General features: G+C 44.4%; 1 protein-coding gene across 6 annotated transcripts in view; it reads right to left on the bottom strand.

The window, feature by feature from the left end:
• The window catches only part of ect2 (epithelial cell transforming 2), a 29,191-nt gene extending 5,303 nt beyond the window's left edge, over positions 1–23,888 (bottom strand). Inside the window, exons 1-25 of one of the 6 annotated variants that reach the window (XM_057037385.1) lie at positions 23,554–23,888; positions 23,002–23,152; positions 22,320–22,399; positions 21,447–21,539; positions 19,819–20,001; positions 19,516–19,605; positions 16,551–16,658; positions 15,827–15,900; positions 15,287–15,417; positions 14,976–15,091; positions 14,626–14,688; positions 14,199–14,424; positions 13,945–14,130; positions 13,210–13,334; positions 11,494–11,613; positions 11,334–11,402; positions 10,242–10,352; positions 9,705–9,801; positions 9,474–9,555; positions 9,319–9,397; positions 7,500–7,619; positions 6,664–6,802; positions 6,344–6,498; positions 2,590–2,697; positions 740–862 (exon numbers count right to left, since the gene is read on the bottom strand). In XM_057037385.1, coding sequence (XP_056893365.1) covers positions 740–862; positions 2,590–2,697; positions 6,344–6,498; positions 6,664–6,802; positions 7,500–7,619; positions 9,319–9,397; positions 9,474–9,555; positions 9,705–9,801; positions 10,242–10,352; positions 11,334–11,402; positions 11,494–11,613; positions 13,210–13,334; positions 13,945–14,130; positions 14,199–14,424; positions 14,626–14,688; positions 14,976–15,091; positions 15,287–15,417; positions 15,827–15,900; positions 16,551–16,658; positions 19,516–19,605; positions 19,819–20,001; positions 21,447–21,539; positions 22,320–22,399; positions 23,002–23,134 — 2,811 coding nt within the window. In that variant the 5' untranslated portion in view covers positions 23,135–23,152; positions 23,554–23,888. The remainder of the gene's footprint in view (positions 1–739; positions 863–2,589; positions 2,698–6,343; positions 6,499–6,663; positions 6,803–7,499; positions 7,620–9,318; positions 9,398–9,473; positions 9,556–9,704; positions 9,802–10,241; positions 10,353–11,333; positions 11,403–11,493; positions 11,614–13,209; positions 13,335–13,944; positions 14,131–14,198; positions 14,425–14,625; positions 14,689–14,975; positions 15,092–15,286; positions 15,418–15,826; positions 15,901–16,550; positions 16,659–19,515; positions 19,606–19,818; positions 20,002–21,446; positions 21,540–22,319; positions 22,400–23,001; positions 23,153–23,553) is intronic. The other 5 variants (XM_057037386.1, XM_057037389.1, XM_057037388.1 and 2 more) reach the window with 5 other exon arrangements.
• Positions 23,889–23,988: the final 100 nt, after the last annotated feature.

Raw genomic sequence — 23,988 nt, 5'->3', positions numbered from 1 at the left:
CACTCTGGACAATTATCACAACAGTCCTGGCATTTGCAACGAGAACTCAGCCACCGACTGGCTCTGATAAAAGGCTGAAGACTCAAAGATGCAACATGCTAAATAGCAGCTGTGGCCTGGCAGCCTGCTGCAAACATCAGCAGCTCCCCTCGTTGCCGTGTCTCCATCAGTCAGTGACGCACTCAAACATTTATGAGGAGCTTCCCCACATCAGTCTGACGCTGGCAGATAAACACGGAGATGTCCAAAGCAAATGAAAGGAAACTCAGACTTTGTAGCATATTGGTTATTCATAAATGAGACCCCTGGAAACACAGCATCACCTAATGAAACACACACACACAGGCTATGTTTGTGGTGAAATCAAAGGGGGGAAAAAAGGTTTCCTGATTGTCAGCGATGACTGAACAAAACAGCCAGCCGACAAAGAAACTTAATTAATTAGCTAGTGCTTATTGAGAATAAAGAAGAATATACCAATAACGGGAAAGGGAGTTAGGTTTTAATTTGATGTGACAAATATCATCCCATTCTGATGAAACCAATCTGAATTAATAACAGCAAATTAATTACAGTAAGAAGTGAACCAAAGCCCAAGCATCCCATATAGCTGAAGAGAAAGAACAGTTGTTGCCAAGGTAAAAATGAGAGGATATCACCTCCCAAACTCCCAGAAAGTCCACCTATTGTCATCGAAAGTGACTTGGCTGTGCTGCAGGACGGGTGAACACAGACTTACGGCCAACGTGGAGCTGCTTCCAGCGTGGTTCTCACAACCTTTCTCATCTGGAGTGCAGCTGGCCATGAAGGCCCTCTGGATAGCTCGTTTTGGGGTCTTTGTGAAGGAAAACGCCCGTGTGACCTGAAACACACATACAGTCAGGATCAGCACATACTTCCGGGCCTGGCGGCCCAGGTGCAGTCACTCAAGTGAATGTAGGTTCTGTTTCTCACATACCTACATGTTGCTTTTTATTATTTATATTAAGTACGTTAAATCTGTTTTTTTCATTTCCACATTATTTGAATAGTCCAGAGGGTGCTGAAGGCATGGCTATGGTTTCCATAGATACAAAAACAATTCTGTGTTTAAATAGTCATTCTGGGATATTGAAGCAGTAATAAGAACGATTTGAAGTTCATGTTATTAGCATGAGACAAGAAACAGACTTGAAGTGTAGGAGTAGAATGGGGGCCGAGCATTTAGCTACCAGCCCCCCCTGCTATGGAACCAGCTCCCTGTCCAGGTACGGGAGGCTGACTCCATCGCTACTTTTAAGATCAGACTTAAAACCTACCTCTTTGATAAAGCTTATTGTTACCAATTCTGTAGTTCCAGTTACCATTATAGACAGACAAATTATCATACTTAGGGGGTCGTCTAATCGTTAGGTCACATCTTAGTTATGCTGTTATAGGCCAAGGCTGCCGGGGTCCGGAAACATGATCACCTGACAGGCCTCTGTCACCCCACTGGGTCATGGTTTCCTCTCCTCTCCTTTCCTCCTCCTCATCAAGCAGACTAGTTACGCTGATTCCTGTGTAGTTTTTCTGCTTCCCCCCTCCCCCCTTCTCTATTCATTTACAGGTATCGCCGCCTTCGGAGCTGCATAATGACCTCCGGCCCCGCTGTATAAATAGTGTATTCTTGTGTGTGTTTCTGTGCTGTGCCTCTCCTCTCCTCCCTCCTCTCTCTTTACCCAGCCGGCCATCAGCAGGAGGGTCCCCCTACATGAGCCTGGTGCTGCTCAAGGTTTCTTCCTGTTAAACGGGAGTTTTTCCTTGCCACTGTTGCTTGTCTGGGGTTAGGCCCTGGGATTCTGGAAAGCGCCTTGAAACAATTTTGACTGTAAAAGACGCTATATAAATAAAGATTTAATGATTTTGATTTGAAGTGTTATTAATCTTAACAGCTAAGTGTTTTTGATCAGATGAGGAGAGTGCTTTAACTTGGGTGGCCATTTGAAAAAGATCAGAAATGAGAAAGAAAAGGAAACCTTGTGAAAATGACAGGGTTTCTTTTTAACCTTTCCAGGATGGCTGCTCTCACATACTCCCTCAACGTTATCTTTAAGCAGCTTTAAAATTAGATTTATAATTTTTCTTCTTCCACACGCAATTCGACAACGTCACATAACCTTATCTTTTTTTCCCAAAGAGTCTTTCACACAGCATCATATTTCCTGTCTGTTAAAGCTGGAGCTGGAGTTCATCCAGAGAGAGCTCTGGATGAACCAGAAAACAAAGGAAACAGGACCTAATGCAGCTTTGGATCCTGACCTGTTGTTTAAAAGCTGCACCAAAGCCAAACCGCCTCTGTGGACAATGTTTTTGTGCAGTCGTGCATAAAAAGATTTGATTTGTAGCCCTCATCAGGGCTTGGACTTCCTGCGGGTGTGAACTAACTTAGTGTCCACACGAGGATTGTTGTCTGGATGCTGACAATAATAGATGAGATGCAGTATTCTTTTCCTTTTCTTTTACTGAAGACAAAATCAAAGGCTACGACTCCATCGCCCACTTCTGTTTAGTCAATGGCAGTCAGAGCTCCATTCTAGGGCAACTGATGCTGAAAGGTCTCATTATTACCTTTTTGGAGGTCTTCTTGATGGCTCGAGAGGCTTTGCTCAGTGTGCTGTCCATATCCTTGGTGCTGACCTGGACTGAGTCTGGCTCTGTACACTGAATCAGGTTCTCCTGGTTATAAAACACAAATATCACTGCCTCAAAATCAATAGAGTAAAACCTGAGCCAAAGGTAGCGAGCAGCTCATGAAATCAATAGCAACACATTATTCTGCTGCTGTCAAAACAGTAGCAAGGTGAGGGACGTGTCACAACAATAAAATCTGATCCCCAAAACAAATAAAATACACAAATTGCCAGCAAATAGTGTGTTAATGAGCGGCGCTCTATCTACTTGGTAGTCTCGCTGCACAGCGAGCCAGAGAAGACAGCAGGACGAGAGGACCTGCAGGCTGTCCAGCAGTTGGAGACCAACAGCGCTCCCTGCTGGCGGATCAACAACAGCGTCTTCAGCATTCAACCATCCTGATCAGTATCAAAGCAGGCGAGCTTCCGTTAATCCTCCCCATGGATGGAAAAGAATGAAACCTCCAGCAGATGGATAACAGCCAGCTCTGACTTGATTAGCCAATCTCAGGTAAAACAAGCTGGTTCGGGTCAATGACACCCACCCCCGGGTTGTGGATTTTCAAATACTATTTTCAATACCCCAAATACTGGCAATTTAGGCATTACATACATTTATGACCTTTTATGGGATCAGAATCATGTTTATGTCTCGAGTACACACACACAGACACACACGGCTGGTGGCTTAACAGTAGAAAAATAGTGCAAAAACAGTAAACAAGAGTTGATTATTGATGTCCTGAGTGATAAACTCGTCCTGGTGTCGGGTTGTGCTGCTGTACCCCTCATACAGTGAAGCGTCCAGAGTGTGATGGTTCAACAGTGATATCCTGACTTTGGTCACCGATTGAAGACAGTCCTGATTGTCCTCAATCTGTCTGTCCTGGCTGAGCCAAACTGGACAATCAGAGACGTGCAGAGACCCAACTGACTGGCTGCAGAGAAGTAGGGTTGGGACCTGGTTGACGACCAACTTACAGCAGGTCCTGGGAGAGGGGGTTCTCAGGGACCTGAAGGTGTCCACAGTGTCCTCACACCCTGTTGTTGAGGACAGTGATGGGGCAGAGCTGAGCAGTTTCTCCTGGTCCGCTATTGTCTCTACTGTCCTGGCCGGGTTCTGCTCCAGGTTGGTGAGTGTCAGGAGTCTGACGGGTCTCTTGGGATCTGGGTCAGTTTGGAGTGGAGCACCTCTACAATTGACCCCTCTTTATTTAGAACAAAGAATCTTGAAATTCCAGGTGTACTCCTTTGATCAGGATCACCCCACAAAGAGAAGCAATTGACAACGTTAAATTGTCCATAAGAACCGCCAAAACCCTGAAGTGGACATTTCAAAGACACTTTCATTAGTTTGAAGGAAAACACTCAAGAGAAGCAGTCACGCACGAGTAAAGCTTGTCAGCCTAACATCGTTTTGTTGCCCGAGTCAACAACACTCAACAGCAATGGAAGTACAAGAGTAGTTACAGAGCAGAGAAGCCCAGAGGTCCCAGTTAGGCCTGGCAGCAGCTGCAGAAGCCAGTCTGGAGGTCACTGGGTGGGTTGCTCTGCTTCAGAACTCGTCCTCCTCAGAAACCAAGCTGTGTTTGAATCTGCTAAAGGTCTTCCTCCACTCACAGCATCAGGAGGACACAGACAGGAGATAGTGGGTCATCAAATGTCTCCAATAATCACCCCCCCCACCACCACCACCACCTCAGCAGCACGCCCCAGCAGTGCCGCCCCACCTCTGCCTCCGTCTTCCTGTCAAAGATGAGCAGTGACAGTGGACATCAAGGAGACTGGAGCGTTTTGCTTTGATGTTTGTTTTCGTGCTCTTTTAACTAGTGAAAGAGTCTTTAAGGTGTCACACACCCTGATTTCCTTCCACCATTCAGTACAAAGATGAAAAAGATTTGAATGACTGACAGACTGACTGGCTGATTAACTGGCTGGTAAATTGACTGACTGACTGAAATGCTGTGCAGTGGCATCAGAATGTTGCTGTCTATATTAATCCTTCATATCCATTTGAAGCCATCTTTGTCCAGTAAATCTGAAAATAACCCATTGAAATGGTTGGAGTTACTGTGAAATGTGGAGCCGAAGGCCAGATTGTAGTGGAATAGTGAATATTCCAAACCAAACTGGGCCCAGTGACAGTTCTATCAACAGTATGTACGATACTGTGTGTATGAGGGAGAATAAAACAGTGGTGCACTGAAGCTTCTTTTATAAAGAGGCTGGAAAAATGCCAAGAGAGAACACAAGGAAGGACACCTTTGTTGGATGAAGGTCTGCTAAAATCACATTAACAGGTAAAAGTGGAATTTTAGAACCAAGATTTAATTCCATATTTACAAAGATTGATGAAACCAAAAGACAATATAAATGGCAGGAAGGACTCAAAAGATCTATAGCTGCAGAAAAATAAGCTGCTCCAGCTTTTTTAACTGGAAAGGTGGTTTCTTCAGAGAGGCCATCAACAATAGCTTTGGCTAATGTCATCTCATCTTTTTAGAAAGAGCATGGAGGTCCAAAACAGACCAGGGGTCTGTTGACGTCCATGTCATCAATCAACTTGCTTCTGTCAATGCTGGAAAATTTAAAGTTACTGAGAATTTATTATTCCTGGATTCAAATTTAGCACAGGAAACTGACCGAAAGCTCCAATTCTGAACATTTTCATTCTCAAAGTGAGATAAGCAAGCAAGCAGTCTTGGCCCGGTTGGTAACAATGAGATCTCCATCATTCAGCTGGAAAAGCTGTCCTTTCAGACCTAATTCTGGGTTGAGGAGAAGGCAGCTCTGCTCAATGACTGACTCACACTCAGCTGTCGCCAAGTCAGCTGAAGCAACACATCAGAAGCACCGCCAGAAGCCACAGGGGCATCGGATCCCGCTGTCAACCAGCCCAAACCTCAGGCTGAGAGCTGGAAAGGCCGCAGCAGAAAGACAGACGATGAGCCACAGAGATGGCGTCTCAATATCACACAGCTAATACCGTGACTGCATTCCCAAAATAATCACTGGGACCACATGCCCAGAAAATACAGGCAGCTTGGAAGCAGCATCCAGTATAGTGAGGTGATTGGAAATGGAAGCGGCAGTTTTTCTGCAAAACCAACCCACTGAAGGATGATGAAGGGTTTTTACTGGAGTTGTAACATTAAATGAAGGCACCTTTGCTATTGTAACTGTCATCATCGCCATTCTCCACCATAAACACTAATTCAATAAAGATTATTAACTGGAATGAGATTAAATCATAACTGGATAAAACACCCAACTGCTGCAGGAGCCAGATACTCTCAGCTCATTCTGAGGGTTACAACACTCTAAACAGAAGCAGATGTGATGACATGAATGGCACAGGCATGATGGAAGTCTTTACACTTCTACACGTATACAGGGAGGCGTTCCCAGTGCTCCGTTCCCCTTTCAGAACAGTCCTCCCCCAGAAATGTTGGGATTTACTGGCCAAATAGATCGGCGGTTCAGGTGGTCGTGCTGCGCAAGCGTGTTGGTCGCACTCACACGAACCAAGGAATCCAGACTTTAGGGGGAAGCATCATGGTCTGGCCTGGTGTGGTGGGGTGTGTGTGTGTGTGTGTTTCAGATTCAGGGTTAATTTAGGGTGAGGGTCATTCGGTCAGTTCTGATGTTTGGATTCTGGGGAAGTTCTGGAGTTTTTGCGTGTTTGAACTTACTGCATCAGCTCTGCAGATGGTGTTGGCAACGTGGCGGCAGAGAGTCCGCAGCCAGGCACTCTTAACTGTTTCCTCTCCAGTCAGCTGGAAGCTGAACAGCAAGTTCTCCTGTTCAGTTGGAGGACGAACCACCAAAGCAAAAGCATTCACACACTCTGGAAAAGAGGCCACAATAGCAAATATATAAAACCTCCCTCATTCATCCTCATCAGGGTGTATGAAGCCTTTTGGAGTTGCTCCAGTTAAACTGTCTTGTAGAAACTTGTCATGGAACACTTGTAGTAACCTGTTTTCACATGTAAATGCTCTCATTCCATCACCTTCTGTGTCCTGCAGATCCAGAACACGTCGGATTTGTGATAACGGCATCAGTGCGATGTGTTTGAGCGAAGGCGGAGGTCTCGTTTGTCCCATAGGACTCTTGAACGTATTGATCACCTTGTGGCGCTTTCGTGCAATCTGCCAAGACACAAAATCAAAGAGCAGGCAGCTATAAATATTCCTAAATGACCCAAGTGCAAGTTCCTGCAGCATGTATGCAAATATATTTGTACATAACATTTAGATTCTTCAATATGATAAAATCTGAGTCCATCTGCACGACACTTTAGCAGCTTCCTGCAGAGGTTTAGGTGCAGCATAACTTCAGCCCAACTGGCTGTTACTGCTGTGGAGTGACACGTGTTATGTTTCATCTGTCTAACAGCCATTATTTATACAAGACAGACAAATATATTATAGAGAATATTCACAGAAGCTGGGTTAACTGAATAAGAGGTGTCATTTTTTACATCATCAGCATAATTAACAGTTATATGTTAAATGCAGATATATTAAACGTGTCAAAAAAGTGTAGCTAAATAAGAACCATTCATTAATTGTGTGACCAACTTCATGTCAAACAACCTAAATAAACAGCAGAATAATTGCAGCCCCGCTAACTTCCCTCACTGTTGGAAGGAGCTCCAGCCGCTGGTCCTGCTCAACAAACTCATTTACTCGTTGATGCAGGTTAACAGGCGGGTGTACAACGCGCCACTTAATGGTGATGCTGATTATTTAGTATGAAAATACCATAGTGCCGCAGTACATTAACATATCTGCCGTCAGGGGTATAATAACTGCTGGGTTATGACGCCGAGTGTCCAACTGTCACCTCGAGGCAGTCATTGAAGAGGAAGAGGGTGACATTTTCACCGCGGTCACATGGCTGGTCACCCAGGGCAATGGTTTCAACCCGGTATACCAGGCTACGATGGGAGGACAACAGATTAGCCTGCAGAGAGAAATGGAGGGGGGGGGACAAGCAGAGCGAGTGAGAAATTTTTTACATTTTTCTTCTGACCTACAAGGTCCTCAGAGGCCTCGCTCCATCCTACCTGGAGGAGCTAGTGACACCTTATCACCCCAATAGACCGCTCCGCTCTTAGAATGCTGGTCTACTTGTGGTCCCCAGAGTCTCTAGGGGCAGAATGGGGGGCTGAGCATTTAGCTACCAGGCTCCCCTGCTGTGAAACCAGCTCCCTGTCCAGGTACGGAAGGCTGACTCCATCTCTACTTTTAAGATTAGGCTTAAAACCTACCTCTGTTACCCCACTGGGTCATCCTCTCCTCACCAAGTAGACCAGTGATGTTATTTTGTGTGTAGTTTTTCTGCCCCCCCCCCACCCTCCCTTTCTGTATTCACCTACAGGTATCACCTGTACTGCCTTCATCGCTGACCTACTGACCTCCGACCCCGCTGACCCACTCAACTCGACTCCACCGGAAGCTTATTTTAATTAGTATAATGTATTTCTATGTTCTACCTATTCTCTCCTCTACCTGTCCTCCCCCTTCTCTTCCCTCTCTACCCAGCCGGCCATCAGCAGGAGGGTCCCCCTATATGAGCCTGGTCCTGCTCAATCTTTCTTCCTGTTAAAGGGGAGTTTTTCCTTGCCACTGTTGCTTGTTGGGGGTCAGGCCCTGGGATTCTGTGAAGCACCTGGAAACAATTTTGACTGCACTACAAAGATGGCGTCGGTCACGTGCTTGGGCCCAAAAAAACTTTTCCATAGGCTGACATGGTGAAAGAGACGGCTATAACTTAGAAAATAAATGGCTTGTTTTCACATAAACCTACTAGTAAGGACTTTTCATTTGTCTTATTCAAATCATTGTTTGTGCTCCCTTCTTCAAATAGTTTTTTTAATCCAAGTTCCTGCGTATTATTTTCACCAGTGTGACCATGCATGAGAGCAACGGGACCGAGCCTGGCTGCATGTTCACGTCTTTACCATGTGTTGTTGTTACAAATGCATTTCACAAATGTAACTATGTCCTTTTAATCATTGTCACTGTAATACATCCCTTGCATCTGTTCAGTATTATAGGGAAACATTAAATTGGTCACTTTAACTGCACGTTAATTTTGCGTAACTTAATTAACATTAAATTAATTAACAGTCAATATCAGCAATATGCTGCTCAGACTTTGGTAAAGATATTCAGAGATTCAGCATTAACTGCTGAACAACATACAGTAGAAGACCTCATCTTAATTGTTGCAATAACTACAAGCTGATTTTTTGTTCAACAGATTAACAGCTCAAACAAAAGCACATTGCTGTTTGATATTACCGTAGTTCTCTTGTTGGGGTGTTGTTAAATTATTATATGGTTTATATTATAATATGCCTGACCGCTCACTCCATTTACAGCAGCTTGGCCACAATCGGCCAGCGATCAAGCTCATGAACGCGCAGCTACAGCCACAGAAACTGCCGAGCTTTTTGGAAACACTTCTGCGCAATCTCGGCCTCTCTGAGGCTACAGAGTGTGTGGTAGCGTTTGTCTCAGATCTGGAATCTGAGTGCTTTTTGCTTCATTCGCCAAACTGCGCAACTTTCATAGGAATGAACGAAGGCTCCGCCCCCATCCCGGGATCAGTTCTCTTGATAGACCCATGTGTCACTGCATAACATGAATTCACTTACAGGACAGCCGTCAACTTCATACACCACATCAAAGATCTGCTTCTGACCTTCTGTCTTCCTCTTGTCCTCATTAATGTGACTGAGGAGCACAAACATGTCAATTAGATACATTGGGCCATATATGCACAGGGTCCTGGTCCAGCCTGAATACTCACGTCATGACCTCCTTCAGGGACTCGATGGCTTTTTCTAGTGTTATCTTGTCTGGGTTGTCATCTGATGTGTGCTTTTTAATATCTGAAATTGGAGAAAAATAATTATAAATTATACTTGAACAGTTGCTTAAGAAGGAAGATGTGAAAGTGAGAAGATTCACATGAAAGGAGCAAGAAGAAAAGGACCTAAAGGTTGTAAGGCATGTCAGTCGATGTGTGCACGTGCTGTACCATTAAGGAGGAGAGCCACGCTGGGGAGCCTCTGTACTGGTCTGATCAACAGCTCGACCAGTGTCTGCCTTCCACAGTCCGGTTTGGCCTGGTTGATCTACAGGTCAAAGAGAGGACATGTGCCATGTTTACCTGCTGCTACGTCACTACAAAGATGCTACAGTTGCATGTCAAAATGGAATTCAAGCTTTCAAACTGCCCACAACTCAAGCAATTTAGCCAAAGGCTTTTCCAAATCTCTCAACATTTACAACATTCAAGCACAATTAAGTGAGGCCAACAAAATAAAAACTGAACTGATCACGTTAATGTAGCACGAAGACGTGTAGAAAGGATAAAAAGCAGGATTTGACCTAAAAAAAATGAGAATTTGATATTCAGAAGCTGAGCTGCTTCGTGTTTTGCATTTTCAGTCTGATTAAAACACACGTACAACTAAGCAATTGACACTTAAAATTCTACTTTTTGAACCAAGGGGTGGAAATAATCATCATCCCAAAAACAGGTTGTGTATTTACTGAGGGAAATAAAACATACCTTGAGGAAAGCATGGAAACGTGGTTTCTGTTTCTCACATCGAGTGATGGTCTCCTTACTCATTTCAAAGAAGTTGACAAAAGGTGGGTAGGCCTTCACCAACTCTTTAGACTGGGAAGAAGATGAAGAGGGAGGCAAGTCAGAGACAGCAGGAATGGATTCAGGCAGTACCTGATAGGACCTGAACCGGTTGGGGTATATCATTTCACAGAATCGTTGCTACATTTCTTTGGTGAGTCTGGACCCCAGGGCCACACCTGCTGCGTCCGGCTCCATCACAGCTGCGCCTATCTTGATCTCTGAAGAGACACCCAGTTCTTACGCTCCAGACGAGCACGTTGAGCACCGACAATGAATGAGGACAGGTGGTGATAATCATACAGACAGAACATCTGTACTGACTCACAAGTAATGGTGTCTCCTCCCTCTCACAGGCAACAGAAAACCCTGGCAAAAACTTGTTGGATTCCAGGCTTTTAATTGTGAGCCCAAGGCATTAATAAGCCTGGATAGACTGTAATAGACTGTCCATCCTCCTAAACAATACCAATCACAGCTTTAGTGCTTGCTCGCTTGCTTGCTCTCACTGCATTTCACTAAAATGCAGTGGGTGCAGCGCATCAACTACTAATTGCAAATGTATCGGATTTTAATGAATTTCAGTCATTTCCTGCTCTTGCAAGTAGGTCATGTTGACAGTCGTGTGAGACAGGATGCAGCAGTGCTGCAGGGCTTGTGTCCCAGGGGTCAGTGTTGTGATGTTGACAGAACGTCACCTTGATGGGCTGAAATACTAGAAGTGCAGGTTGATACTTGGAATGGAGTGTTGACCTTCATCCTGGGTGACATTCAACCTGTTCATTTCTCAATAGATCAACAAGGAAGCAGCTGACCTACTTTGAAATCTTATTTATTGTTTCAGCAGGTCTAATAATTGAGCTCAACTCTGAGGGCATGATCTCAAATAAACAGTAAAGATGTGGCATATGGCTATAAATTCACACAACTACTTAACTTCTATTTGATCAAATGAGTGACATTATTTATAATGTGATCGTCCTCGGGAGCCGTGATTGAACAGCTGGAACTTACATAGTTGAGAATGATGTTTCCCACACTTCTCTCGTCCGACCAGTCCGTCAGGAGGTCCTCCAGGTCACTCTGATATAACAAAGACAAGAGTTAAACACTAAACACTGAAGGTTGGTCAAAGCACTAAATGTCAAGACTGAAAGTGCTTCACACTGAGCACCTTTATTCTGGTGTGAACTTCGTAGATGTCTGGGATGCTGCCAAATATGGTCTTGATTTCTTCTTGGGCCAGAATGGGGCCCCCCACCTGCCCCTCCTTCTCCAGTGGAAACTTGAAAAGCTTTAAAATGAGGCAGACATGGGCAAGTTCACAAACATTGAAAGAACAATAATTTCTGCAGAGAGAAGAAGCTAAAATAAAGTCAGGTAACCAGCAAAAGCTTTCTTTATCCAGGCCATGCCCAGAGAACCACTCTGATCACCAATTGAACTTCTGAGGCTCCTGAATCATCACATCTAATCACAACAACCTTGTGAATGTTCTTATGCAAAAGTTATAAACTAGATAATCTGTCACAAAAGAAAAGCACAAACCAGGAGGTGGGATGAGGTGCTTCAAGGTCATATAATGTCCTTTCCACACAGTCATCCTACACCAACAGGGGTTACACCGGCCAGGCATAACATGATGAGCCCCTGTCCCCCTGCTGTCCCACTGACCCGTCGGGGCATGGACACCCCCAGACCCCTGGAGGGGTGCTGTGGGATCTGGCACCAGATCCTTCAACACCAGTAAATTGGAGCAGACATGTTCAGAACATCCCACAGATGATTGACTCGATTGAGATGTGGGGAGTTTGGAGGTCGACCTCACTGTTGCGGTCTTCAAACATTTCTGAATCGTTTCTGCTCCGTGGCAGGAAGCGCCATCCTGCTGAGCATGAGCCTGTCAGAGCTCGTTAGAATCCGGACAAATGAATCAGTCAGTGAATTAGGTGAGATGTGGTGAGACAGTGTGGTGTGGCGAGACAGAAGTAGAGTTAATGATAGGAGAGATACTTTCTTCAGTTTTCAAAGACTCTCCCAACCTAATTTAAGACCGGAGTTAATGGGAAGCGAGCAGAGTTGTGGAAGCGGCCGGTCATTTTACAGAGCCAAATCATTTAATGTTCTAAAATGATCTGTGAGGAAGGAGAGGTTACAAAAGGATGTTTCATGTTTGCAGGACGTTCTGAGTGACAGGGATTTATACGGCTAATCTTGGGGGCGGTCTTATCGCCAGCAGTAAAGGTGGAAAGACCCAAGCCTTGAGGGGGCGTGTCTAACACCTGTCGACATCACAACTATAAATACACGTAAGGAGGCTGGTGTGACGGCTCCTTCAACCATATTGGACAGACAGCACCCGATTCCAAAAACTCAGGGGATCTGCACACACAACCTTACATGTGAAAATCTTTTTTAAAAGAAAAGTGCATTTTGCAAACTATTCGGCTGCCACAAAAATAATTGAATCGACTATCTTTTGATAAATTATCTCTAAAGGAACATACTAGCCAAAATAAAAAGCAAGAAATTGACGTGCAAAACTGTCTGTAAATCAAAAGGATGAAAGGGCAGTAGGGGATACATCACTTATATTTCATACATCCTCTCGAAGAGTATGAATACATTAAAACATAACTAAATTACAAACGTATCCTCTGCAATAGACGGTGTACGTGCACGTGTAGCCAGTGTGTCAATTCCTGCACTTCTAGAACATTTGTTCACACTTTTCTAAGCACCAGAATCGACCCCTCAGACCTTAGCTGTGACTGACAACTGAACAAAGAAAGCAGGGAGAGAGACACACAGACAGGGGGCGGGGGAGATGGCATGAGGGAGAGAGGGAGGGAAGGGGAGAGAGAGAAAGGGGGAGGGGGGAGCGCTGTACCTGGAGGATGGTGTTTAAAATGCCCACATAGTTGCTCTCAGTCTGGTAGAGCTCCTTGGAGACCTGCCATCTGGCTGACTGCTTTGACACAATGGGTGCTGAACTCTTGGAGGGTCTAGAACTCTCTAAAGGAAAAGGGGAGGAATGAAGGGCAAAATAGTGCACATGAACAGAGCCAGGCCAGTTTGATCTACCAACCCTAATAGAACAAGTGGTCAACATTTTAATTGTCAAAGTAGAAGACTAGTTACAGGGCTGAGTTCATAAAAAAAAACACATAAACTGCTCTATCATTTCAAAATTAAACCTAAATTGCAGTCCTCCTTGCACTCCCCTTCCCCGAGTATGTATTTTTTTTTTTTTAAATAAAGCCTCTTTGGGGTCATTTCCAGACAACTGATCGGAGGGAACATTGAAGCGGCGGTCAGGAGATAAGCTGCACTCAGACAAAAACAACAATGGCTGCAGCAACGTTCATTTGCTGGGATGAGAGGCTACATAAAGAAGACAGGTTCATATTAATACGCCCAAACAGCACAGATTAAAAAAGTAGCAAATATATATATATATTGTCAGTATTAAGGGGCCTTTCCGCATGTTTTGCGTGTCCCTGTGGTACAAAGCAGATTTAGTTTTGTGGTCAGATAGGAAGCACAGGCTCTTTCATTGCTCCAACCAGGTTTGATTTTAATTTAAACATTAGCCTAGTGCTCTTGCTCCTCAAGCAAACCTGACCTGTCGAGGTTCCTGGTTGCTGCTCCTTGGCTGTATGTGAAAAGGAGCTTGTGCTTGGTATGGAACACCTTTTCCTTCTCTCTTCTCTAAGGGTCAAACTTCGCCTTTCCCTGGACTTCCTCCTTTTCCTAATACTGCGAGGACAATCATGTCCTTTGCTATCTGAATTCTTCATTTCTCTATCTTCTGGAATAAAGATGCATTTGTGGTTATTTTTTCCCCCATATAGAACAAGGAAAACCTGTCTGTTTTACCTGAAATGGCCTTGCATGTCTCAGGGGTGTTTGAAATGTCCAGCAGGGACATCACAGACAAATTGTGCTCTGCTGATGGTCTTTTGCGTGGGGGTGGGAAGGGTGAGATCTCCGTCTCCTTGGTGAGTTGGGCCAGCGTGTCCTTCAGACGCCGGCGTTTACGGTTGCTGTTCGGCGTGGTGAGAGACAACAGGGACACGGCTTTCTTCATAGCTGGGCTGTCATTCTGAGGAGAAGAGTGGGACAGCTTGACAGCATTATCTCAGGGGGTCATTTCTGTGAACTTCACCAGATTCAAGCAGTCATACATCCTCAGCTAAGAAACAATCCATTCCATTACATTGTAAAATACAGTAAACGTGAGACAACCGGTGCGTCTGATGCCATACAGGATTAAAAGTGGGATAATGAGAACTAGAGAAGTCACCTTTTCATAGAGGTACATTGACTCTCCAGCCCGAGCGTCCATCTGAATGCTTCCCCAGAACCACTATTTAGAAACAGGAAAAACAATAACTGAACCCTGAAAGAAAGCATCAAATGCAGAACAATTCTGGGCTAACTTCCATTTCATTCAAAAAGGGACAGGGGACAGCCCAAATATGAATGTCACCATTTGATTCATCGTACCAGATTATAGCTCAAAGCTAATCCACATCTGCAGCCACTCAGCAGGTCAGAAAATACAATCCATGAATCCATAATAGAATATTGGAAAGTTCTATTGTAGACTATCAAAGTTAAGCGGTAGTGGCAAATGAAGACCTCCAGACTCACCTCCTGTTTGACAGCAAAGAGCTTCCTGCTGGGAAAGATTGGGAGCTCTTTCACAGAATTCTCTTCTACTACCATGTGTGTGCACCGTTCATCTCCAACCTCAAGATAACTGCCCCCTGACAGACGGAACATACAGGAACAATGAGTCAACGGTCATTTGGTTTTACTACAAAGGTCTTTGAGGTGCTCTTAATGAGGACTGGCTTGACACTCACACAGCTCACAAATCTTCAGTTTGTGGACCGAAAAGTGCTTCTAAAATGTGGAGCCGATTCATAGAATGACAGATGTTCATGCTTTTCAACACTCACCATGCTTTAGAGTCCTCTCCTCCATGTTGGCTTTTTCTTCATGTGAGAAACCCAAAAAGCTGAGGATACAGTCCTGGAAGGGGGGCACCTTGAACTCTGACCGAAACCCCTCTGTATCTGCGTGGAAATGACTGAGCCAGAGGAAGAAAGCAAATTACTGTCACACATGTGTAATCTGAAGTTTCAGAAGCTTCATCTGTCTCACACACACACCCCCCCCACACACACACACACACCTGATGGATTTACCAGTTACTAGACACCACTAACCCAAACCATGTTGTAGTTGATCTTAGAACACGTGCAAAAAAGTAATGGTGCCTTCCAAAGTATCTAATGTCATATTGCCAGAGAGGACAGTCTAAAGCATGTTATAACAGAAGTATGACCAAGCTGGTTTTAGAAGGACATCATGTTTCAAATATTCTCGCAGTTTGGCTGGTCTTTTTCCTCAAGTTGCTTTAGTATTTTTAAAAGACATGATGGGAATATATGTGTGTAGCCACGGCAGCAGTAGGTGTTTGAGGAGTTTCCACTCACATGTCTTCTCTTTTATCCCAGGATTTGTAAATCCACGATGGAGTGAGAATGGGGGTCCCCATGCACACAGCCAGCTGAGAGAAAAAGGACAAATAAGAAGAGCAGAGAGGAAGACGTACTACAGCTGGGAAGAATATGATGTCTGTTTAGTAGAGCTTTGGCATCTGCCCACGCAACCTCAAAGTAAAACAATGTTTTGCATCTTTTTTGAGTCAGAAATGTGTTCTGTCAATCAAAACCCCAACGAGTAGCTGCACAGATAAAACCAAAACAAACCTATAGCTGAAACACTTCCCTTTTATACTTTATTTCCCTTTGGAATGGAAAACAGTGTCGCCGTCTCCATGTCACCAACCTTACAAATGCTCGCTAATATCCTTGGGATGTAAAAATAGCAGCCGTGTATCTTTGACATGAGTGAGGAGGGGAAACGAGGCCACAATACATGGAGACTTTCAAAAAACTCAGGATGTAACGAGAGAGATACGAAAGATGATTCACAATAAATACACAAATGAGCATGCATGGAAGTTTCAGTTATTATAAAGAACCTTAAAGTGGCATGACTACACAGAACATCACCAATGCTTCATAAATAGAAGAAGCATCAAGTCATCACTGGGCAACATTTCCAAGCACAGTCATCATTTCAAAGGCTTCTGCCAGGTTAATTTCAGCCCAGCACTCCACACGCGTTCCCCCAGATAAGAAAAGGCTCTCTGACCCTGTATTTTTCTCCATGGGTTGAGTGGGCAATAAGATGAGTGACCTTGGTGCTGAAATCTTTCCGAATGGTTCCACCCATGTGGTGAACCAGATTCACCAGGTTCTTCTAAAGGGACAAGAGAAAAGACAAGTTCAGTTCTCTGCAGCTCACAGCTTGCACAAAAAAATGCAGCTGCAATACACCAGACGTTTTAAAGGCATGTTAGTACAAATGACATGAAAGACATCACCCTGTCAAAGGAATAAATGACCTGTCTTGTCGTGTGATCTTTCCTTTGGTAGAGTGCGGTGCTCCAAAACCAGTACCTACTGGCACGAATGGAGAGTTTGGGTTAAACCATCCCTCCAACTCCACTCAGGCTCAGCCCACAAACTTATTTCTGCATCAACTTCATACAGTATGCCCACGCAGTTGCTCATCCAGGACAGAATAATCCACCGTGGTCCAGCAGAGGGTCTGGACCAATGTTCCCTCTAAGCTGCGCGCTTGCACAATCACGCACTGCTTGCACATACTCGGCGCACAAGAAAATCTATGCAGCGCACAAAATAAAATTTAACAGAAACGTATTAATTAATATCTAATTTTAGAACTGACATAATCTAGTTAATTAGACCAGTAATATTGTTTTCTGTACCATTTTGCAACGAAACTCAATGAGCGACAAGTGTCCAGCCAATAATACGATACAGTTCACTTCCGCAACGCAGCCAATCATAGCATTGACAGTGTTTGCGTATGTGCCCTGCCTTTACTCGCCGTGCAGGTTAGCTAGCTAACAACAGTGCAAGTGAGTTAAGAGACGCAAATGCTAATTCCTTATCATGGCGAAACGAACGGGCAGAGACACATCCACTCATCAAGCCAAAGTAAAAAAGAAATGCAGTTCTTTTAAGATGGAATGGCTGTCGGAGTATGTGCAAATAGAAGAACAAGCGGTGAAAATGAGTGAGATTTTTTCTACAAGATTTTTGTCTTTCATTTTATGTGCTGCTGTCATTTGGTTCTTTTAATAAGCCATGTAACTTGCTATGATCCAAGGTTTTGAACAAGCGTGATACTGGTGTGTGGCCACAGCGTACCCATCTGATGTTGCTCACAGTCGTCCTCAGTGTGCTCAGGGAGCTTGTGTGTCTGCTCAGACACATGAAAAATTAGAGGGAACATTGGTCTGGACAGTCCAGGACGTTCATTGTGATAATGATGATCTGCGTTTACAGCCAAAGGGTGGATGGTTTAAGCCCATGCAGACATGCAGCAGATACGTTTTCATTCAATATTTAGTTGGGGCTGCGATGAGGTGCGACCCGCCTCTCAGCCAGAGCAAAAGCACATGGAAGAGCCACAGTTGGCAGATGGAGAGCTGCTGGTTTCTAGTTGGGTCTGTATTTCCTTCCCACCACACTGCTCATCCAACATGAAAGGTAAACAACCATTTGGGGAATGAGAGACTGGCACAACGGAAACCTGCCTCATATCGACAGTCCAGTGTGTTTAGGACATGCATCAGCACCGTGTCCACCACCCGCAGCCATATCTGAGGATGTGTATCCCAATGTCCAGCTGACCCCAGAGGTCTCCACCTCAGTGGCAAATACAGAAAAAGGTTAACCTCAACAATGTAAAAATAAATTTTGAGAGTATCCAAATAAGAATGTTTACATGTGAAAATGACTCGATACAGCAACCCAAGACAAATGTCACCAAAGCATATAAAAACACTGCGACTGAGAAGGACCTCCTGCACTTGTATCAGGATTGCAGGGCGAAAAACTGTGATAAACACGCAAGAATAATTTTTCTCATGATTTGGATTCACGCTGCTCCCTCTTCAACTCAATAATCATCCAGCCTGACATTTGTCCCTAAAGATAGAACAAATCACACATGACATCTTCTTCCTCCAGAAAATAGGACACATGTGCTTCGGACCCTGGAGGGTCCATTCTCCTGGTCCTAACTCTGGTCCTAGTCCTAACCCGGGTTCTAGTCCTAACCCCGGGCCTAGCCCTAAACCTGGCTCTAGGCCTAACCCTAGTCCTAGTCCTAAATCTGGGCCTAGCCCTAACCCTGGGCCTAGCCCTAACCCTAATCCTAACCCTCGTTCTAGCCCTATTTTAGAGAGCAGGTCACCAACAATGTCAAAATCAGTGTAAACAAAGGTTTGGCACAACTCGGGTCTTCTCTGAGCAGGCTGTCCAAACAAGCTATGCATTCTGGTAAAAAGGTTCTTGGTAAAAGAACACAATGGTCACCAAGGTTGGAAATCAATTTAGACTGGGCAGAAGGGTCACCACCAAGACAGTGACGCCAGGCACACAGCCAAGACGGTGCAGGAGGCTTAGAGGTGACCCTGTGAAGGTCCTTGAACTGACCTGGCCTGACTTGAACCAAACAGACCATCTGACGAGAGCAGAAAAGGTCCGCATCAACCTGACAAACAGCATCAAGTGTGGGTAAAACAAGTGGCACAGAAGAAGCAGCACACTTAGGTTTCACACTTAGGTTTGTGGACTTGTGTCCCCAAAAACTTTCCAAACACACTTTAACTTTCCGTTTGTCATCATGGTCCTGCTTACACTGATCACTGGTCCACCTGCCAACTGGAGCCTCCACAGCTTGGCGGTGGGCTGGGTATCTGTTAGGGCTGAGGTGGCTCCACCATTCAGGCAGGAAACCGGTGAGTACAATCATAAAGATGTTGCAAAATGGACACCAATCAAAAAGCAGAATATTTATAAAAGTGTAGACGGTAAAGGTAAAAAAGCAGAGCTGGAATAACAACGACTAAATAATTCTCCTATTCAAACGTTCCTCCTGTTCAACAAATATGCCCCCCAGTCTAGACCCTGAATGTCGATGGCTCTGCTAACACAAAAGGCCTCCAGTCTGAGGGGAACAATGGAGCGTTCACATTTGCACTCAAGGAGAAGTGTTTTCTGTCACGTCAGAGAAGCCTTACCATCTCCTCTTTGTCTCGGAAGCCGGTGAAGCACAAAGACAGATGGATCATCGTGGTGGAGTACAGAGGACGGCAGGAAAAAAGCAGTGGCTGCAGGAAATGAGCAAAAAACACCAATTAAAAGCGGGGCAACAATGTCGCTAAATTGGGCATCACGAGGAAGAGAGCAATTAACTCATTTGTTTACATCTACAAACAGACTTGCAAATATTATTGTAGTTGCATGAACACATCTCAACATCTTCAGTGGAAGGAATGAGACTCTTCTCTTGTAGTTTGGTTTGTTTGCTTTGAATCACTCACTTCGTCCTTCATAGCACACTGCAACACAACAGGAGGCCCCACGATGCGGTTGTCCCGTTTGTACAGGTACTGGTACTGGGGACAATCAAACTCTGCCAGGACGAACACTGTCTCGAAGTCCGTGTTCTCTGCATCCCCGAACTCCTCGACGTTGTCTGTGGCCATGCACGGCACGCTGATGTCCTACAGAGGATGCACAGTTAAGGAGGGTGGTGGTGGTATGCAAAGGTCACTCTCATACAGAACGTCACCATTCATGACACCACAAATATCAAACATGTTAGTGAAGATGGAAGAGTATTTTAATCATTTCTGTGGATTTTCAATTAAAATCAACACAAAACAGTTAGAACAGGCAGCAGTTTGTAGGTGAAGCTCCACATCAGGAAATAATTTGCTGTTCATGATATTACATTTATTCCACTTTCCCCTCCCAATTTTAACCCTCCTAAAAAGGTGGAATTAGGCCACTTCTAATTACTGCTTCTTCTTTTTTTACCTGTGCTGTTATATAAAGATTTAGGAACAACTGGGCAAAAGAACCAATTCAATGTTGTTGTTTTTTTTCTCTCTTCCAGATGGAGGAGGACAAGCTAATGTTAAGGGCTAATGCTAACAGAGACGACAACAGCGCCGATCCAGTCACACGTATAACAGAAAAAGTACGATTAGCATGTGGATAAAGTTTGGAGCTCACCACACAGATATGTGGCTTCATCTCAGCTTAAGCATGACTCCTGTGTCATAACACAACAAAAACTAAGAAGTTATCTGCTGCCAAGCTAGTTGAGGATTCCATACAAATTCTGCTTATGAGTTCCATAAATTTCCTTCCTTTAGAGGAAGGAGGGGGACACAGCACCAGGGAGACATTACCGGATTAAGACTGGAAAGTGTGAGGTTAGAAACTGGTTAAAGACACACATTCCACAATTTACTGAAAGGAAAAAACTAACATGGATCTGTCCAAAAGAGCAGGTTAACGGAAGAACTGAGCAAGTACGCCTTCATGGATGGTATGACACGAGTGCTGCTCAGAAGGAGTTAAGGTGGAACAAGTAGAATTTCAATAATATTCAAGAAATGGTTGATAATGAACATATATTAAATTTTGGCTGTTTTGCTCTTGCTACAATGATTTGCCACTTTGGTCACAATTAGCATCACTAGCAAAAAAAAAAAACCACCTGTGTGAGCGTATAAAGCAAATCAGACCTGAACACTTCACAAGCTGGGTGGTATGATGTAGCCATTAGTGAACTGTGGACAAAACCAGGATAGATGTCTCCTCCAGGTGATAAACCAACAGAAGGTGAAAATGGTTAGATGTGTTTTCAAACCACCCTTTCCTGAAAAGTCTCTCTAACATGAGATCACACTCAAAAAGGACTCTTATTTATCTGTCCTCCTCTTGTGAAATAATAATGTGCATTAGTAGTAATAATGAAGCTGAAGTGGAACAAAAATACCCTCTCAATGACGGAATGGTCAATTAGAATTACCGCTGGGCAAACTAGGCAGTATTAGCACTTGAGTGTGACTCTGTTAGGGAGCGTTCACCAGCAGTGAATGTCCATGCAGCACTCCCCCCCTCAGTGTCAGACAGTCACACAGACACAGTACTGTACCATGTTGACTATAGATTTTATCATCATTTTTTCCTCGCCGCCCGCTTCGCCTTCCCTTATCTTTACCACCGGTACCTCCATTGCTTTGATGGCCTGTAAAAACCAACCACCATGAAGTCAATGTCAAACACTAACATTTGAATAGTAGCGAAGGAGCGAGAAGTTCAGGTGAGAATGAGAAACAGAAGACAAATGCAAATTCCAAAGAATTACAGTGCGAGAAGCTGTATTTGAAAACTGAAAGTAAATGTTCGAAATCCTCAAAGAGGACAACGTAGAGGGGGAGAATTGATGCGGGGGTCATTTTCTGGGGCAACCTGCGCATTAGTGCTAGACTGGGAACAGGAAGAGCTGAGATAGTTGTCAGAAAAGGGTTCTGGCTAGAGAGGAGCTGCTCAAGTCTCTGTCCAGGGCTCCAGATCACCTTCACACGTGCCACTCGGTGCTGATCCAGAGGCGTTAGCTGCTGGACCGGACATGGCCACAGAGGCATCTTAATTCTGGGCATATCTTCCATCAGCTCTGACTGTGGAGCTCAGAGTTTCCACCAAGAGCTGCAGACATCAGTCAGATTCAGAAGTACATGTTTAACTGTGTGTGCACTCAGGAGATGGAAGAGTGGGGGCGCAGAGACAGTGGAGATGAACACACTAGTCTGAGTGGTTAAAAGGGAACGATCACACATGAGCGCTCGCCTGGATGTACTCCTCACATTACAACCACGAGGGAGAAAGACTTCAACCTGCGCCCGAGCATACAGCCTCAGGTCGGTCCGCATAACATCCACCTCTATATAAACAGTTTCTGTCCACACAACAGTTGATCATATTTGACTGTTGGTAAACGTGGAGCTTAAGGATTAGGGGAAAATACCTGTAGTGCCTTTAGCAGCGCTCCGTTTCTGCCCACTTCTCCCACCAAAACAACCCTTGTCTCCACCTTAGGCAGCATGTCTGTTAGAAAGCACAGAGGTGCTGATCAACAAGGACATCGAAGTGTACACCCACACACACACACACACACACACACACACACATCCTGTATGTTATACAGAAGGGAGACGGTCAAGTTCTCCTTCACAGAGATGTTTGGAGGTTACAAGCAGACAAAATATACCTGGTTTATTTTTACACTCAACACTGTCTATACAGAGTATTCACCTCTCCATGCTTTAATATACTTGCATAAGTTACAAAATAAATGTGATATTGTCCAACTGACAGCTGATCAAGAAATGTTAATTATTTACATGTAAGCTAAAGCACTGTTGGGATAGGGCAGCTGTGGGCTTCAGTTATGAAAGCGTTGCAATCAGCTTTAAATTAAGAGAGATTTATTCCCCTCACCGTGAGCATCCAAAACTAACTGTTATATTATGGCTCAAAATGCTAAGTTTTGTATTTTGGTTTCTACGGTTTAGCATGAAATGGTCAAGTTGATATCATTTATATCAAATAAATGTCAGCACGCTCAGATTAAAAAAAAATTCATTCAATGAGATCTCTACATTACACAAGAGCATTTAGAGGCACCGGGCAGGGACACAGACAGCTACCTTCCCCATCTTCATAGGCCATTCCTAAGAAGAGGTGGTCCTTGGTGGTCTCAGCTATCCTTGAATCACAGACGGAAGAGTCCACCAACAAACTGCGGGCTGTGCCCAAGGTCAGGATGCTGCTGTCAGCCATAGAGGAGGCTCACAGGGGCTGTCATCAGACACACACAAGCATGTAAATGACTGTGAAAGAGTGCAATGAACACATGACAAAATGGCCATAGGTGAAAGCATGCGCCTCAGCATGGTTGCATGTTTAGCTGTATAAATATGACTGCTGCCAACGTGGGAGCAACCACGCAACAGCTATTGGTGTTGGTTCTGCTGGCTATATAGAGTCAATGGGCCACTTTTTCCAATTAAAACAACAGGCAGGATGAAGGAATGAAGCTGAGCTGATCCACATCCACGGACGGTAACGCGTTTATGTCACAGAATAGAACCAACTGCTGTGGACGCTGCACATTTCAAGGCGTTGCTATAAAAAACCAGTCAGGCCACATCGAGCTTACTGTTCTCTGATACATTCATATTCAAATCTTAAAATCTTACCAGCTGCTTCAAAAAAAAAAAAAAAAAAATTGGAGAAAAACTGGCAGAATGTGAGCTTCCCGAGGGAAAGCAAATCAAATAGGTTTAGCCGAGTTAGCAAGCTACCGAGCAAGTTAGTCAACAAAGACGAATCCTCGATTTCCGGAGTAATCTTCAGAGAACACCAAACATTTCTCTGGCTGGCATCAGTCATCAATGCATGCTGTTGTTTAAGAACCAAATCAGTCCGAAAGAAACTTGGCCGCTTCAACTTTCTTGACAGATTAATAAATTCATCGTAACCGAGAGACCGTGTCAGAAACTACTGGTACAGCCAATTCAAAAAGTTAGGAAAAAATCAGAGCGACACGCTGATTGGTCGGCGGTAGGAGAAGAGGGCGGGGATTTCTGCTCAGCGACGGTTGTGATTGGTCCGTGAGTTCAAACATGAAGCGC

Source organism: Takifugu flavidus, chromosome 7 (assembly GCF_003711565.1).
Source record: "Takifugu flavidus isolate HTHZ2018 chromosome 7, ASM371156v2, whole genome shotgun sequence".
Taxonomy (NCBI): domain Eukaryota; kingdom Metazoa; phylum Chordata; class Actinopteri; order Tetraodontiformes; family Tetraodontidae; genus Takifugu; species Takifugu flavidus.
Note: the sequence above shows the minus strand (reverse complement) of the source record. Positions and strands in the feature narration are given on the sequence as shown.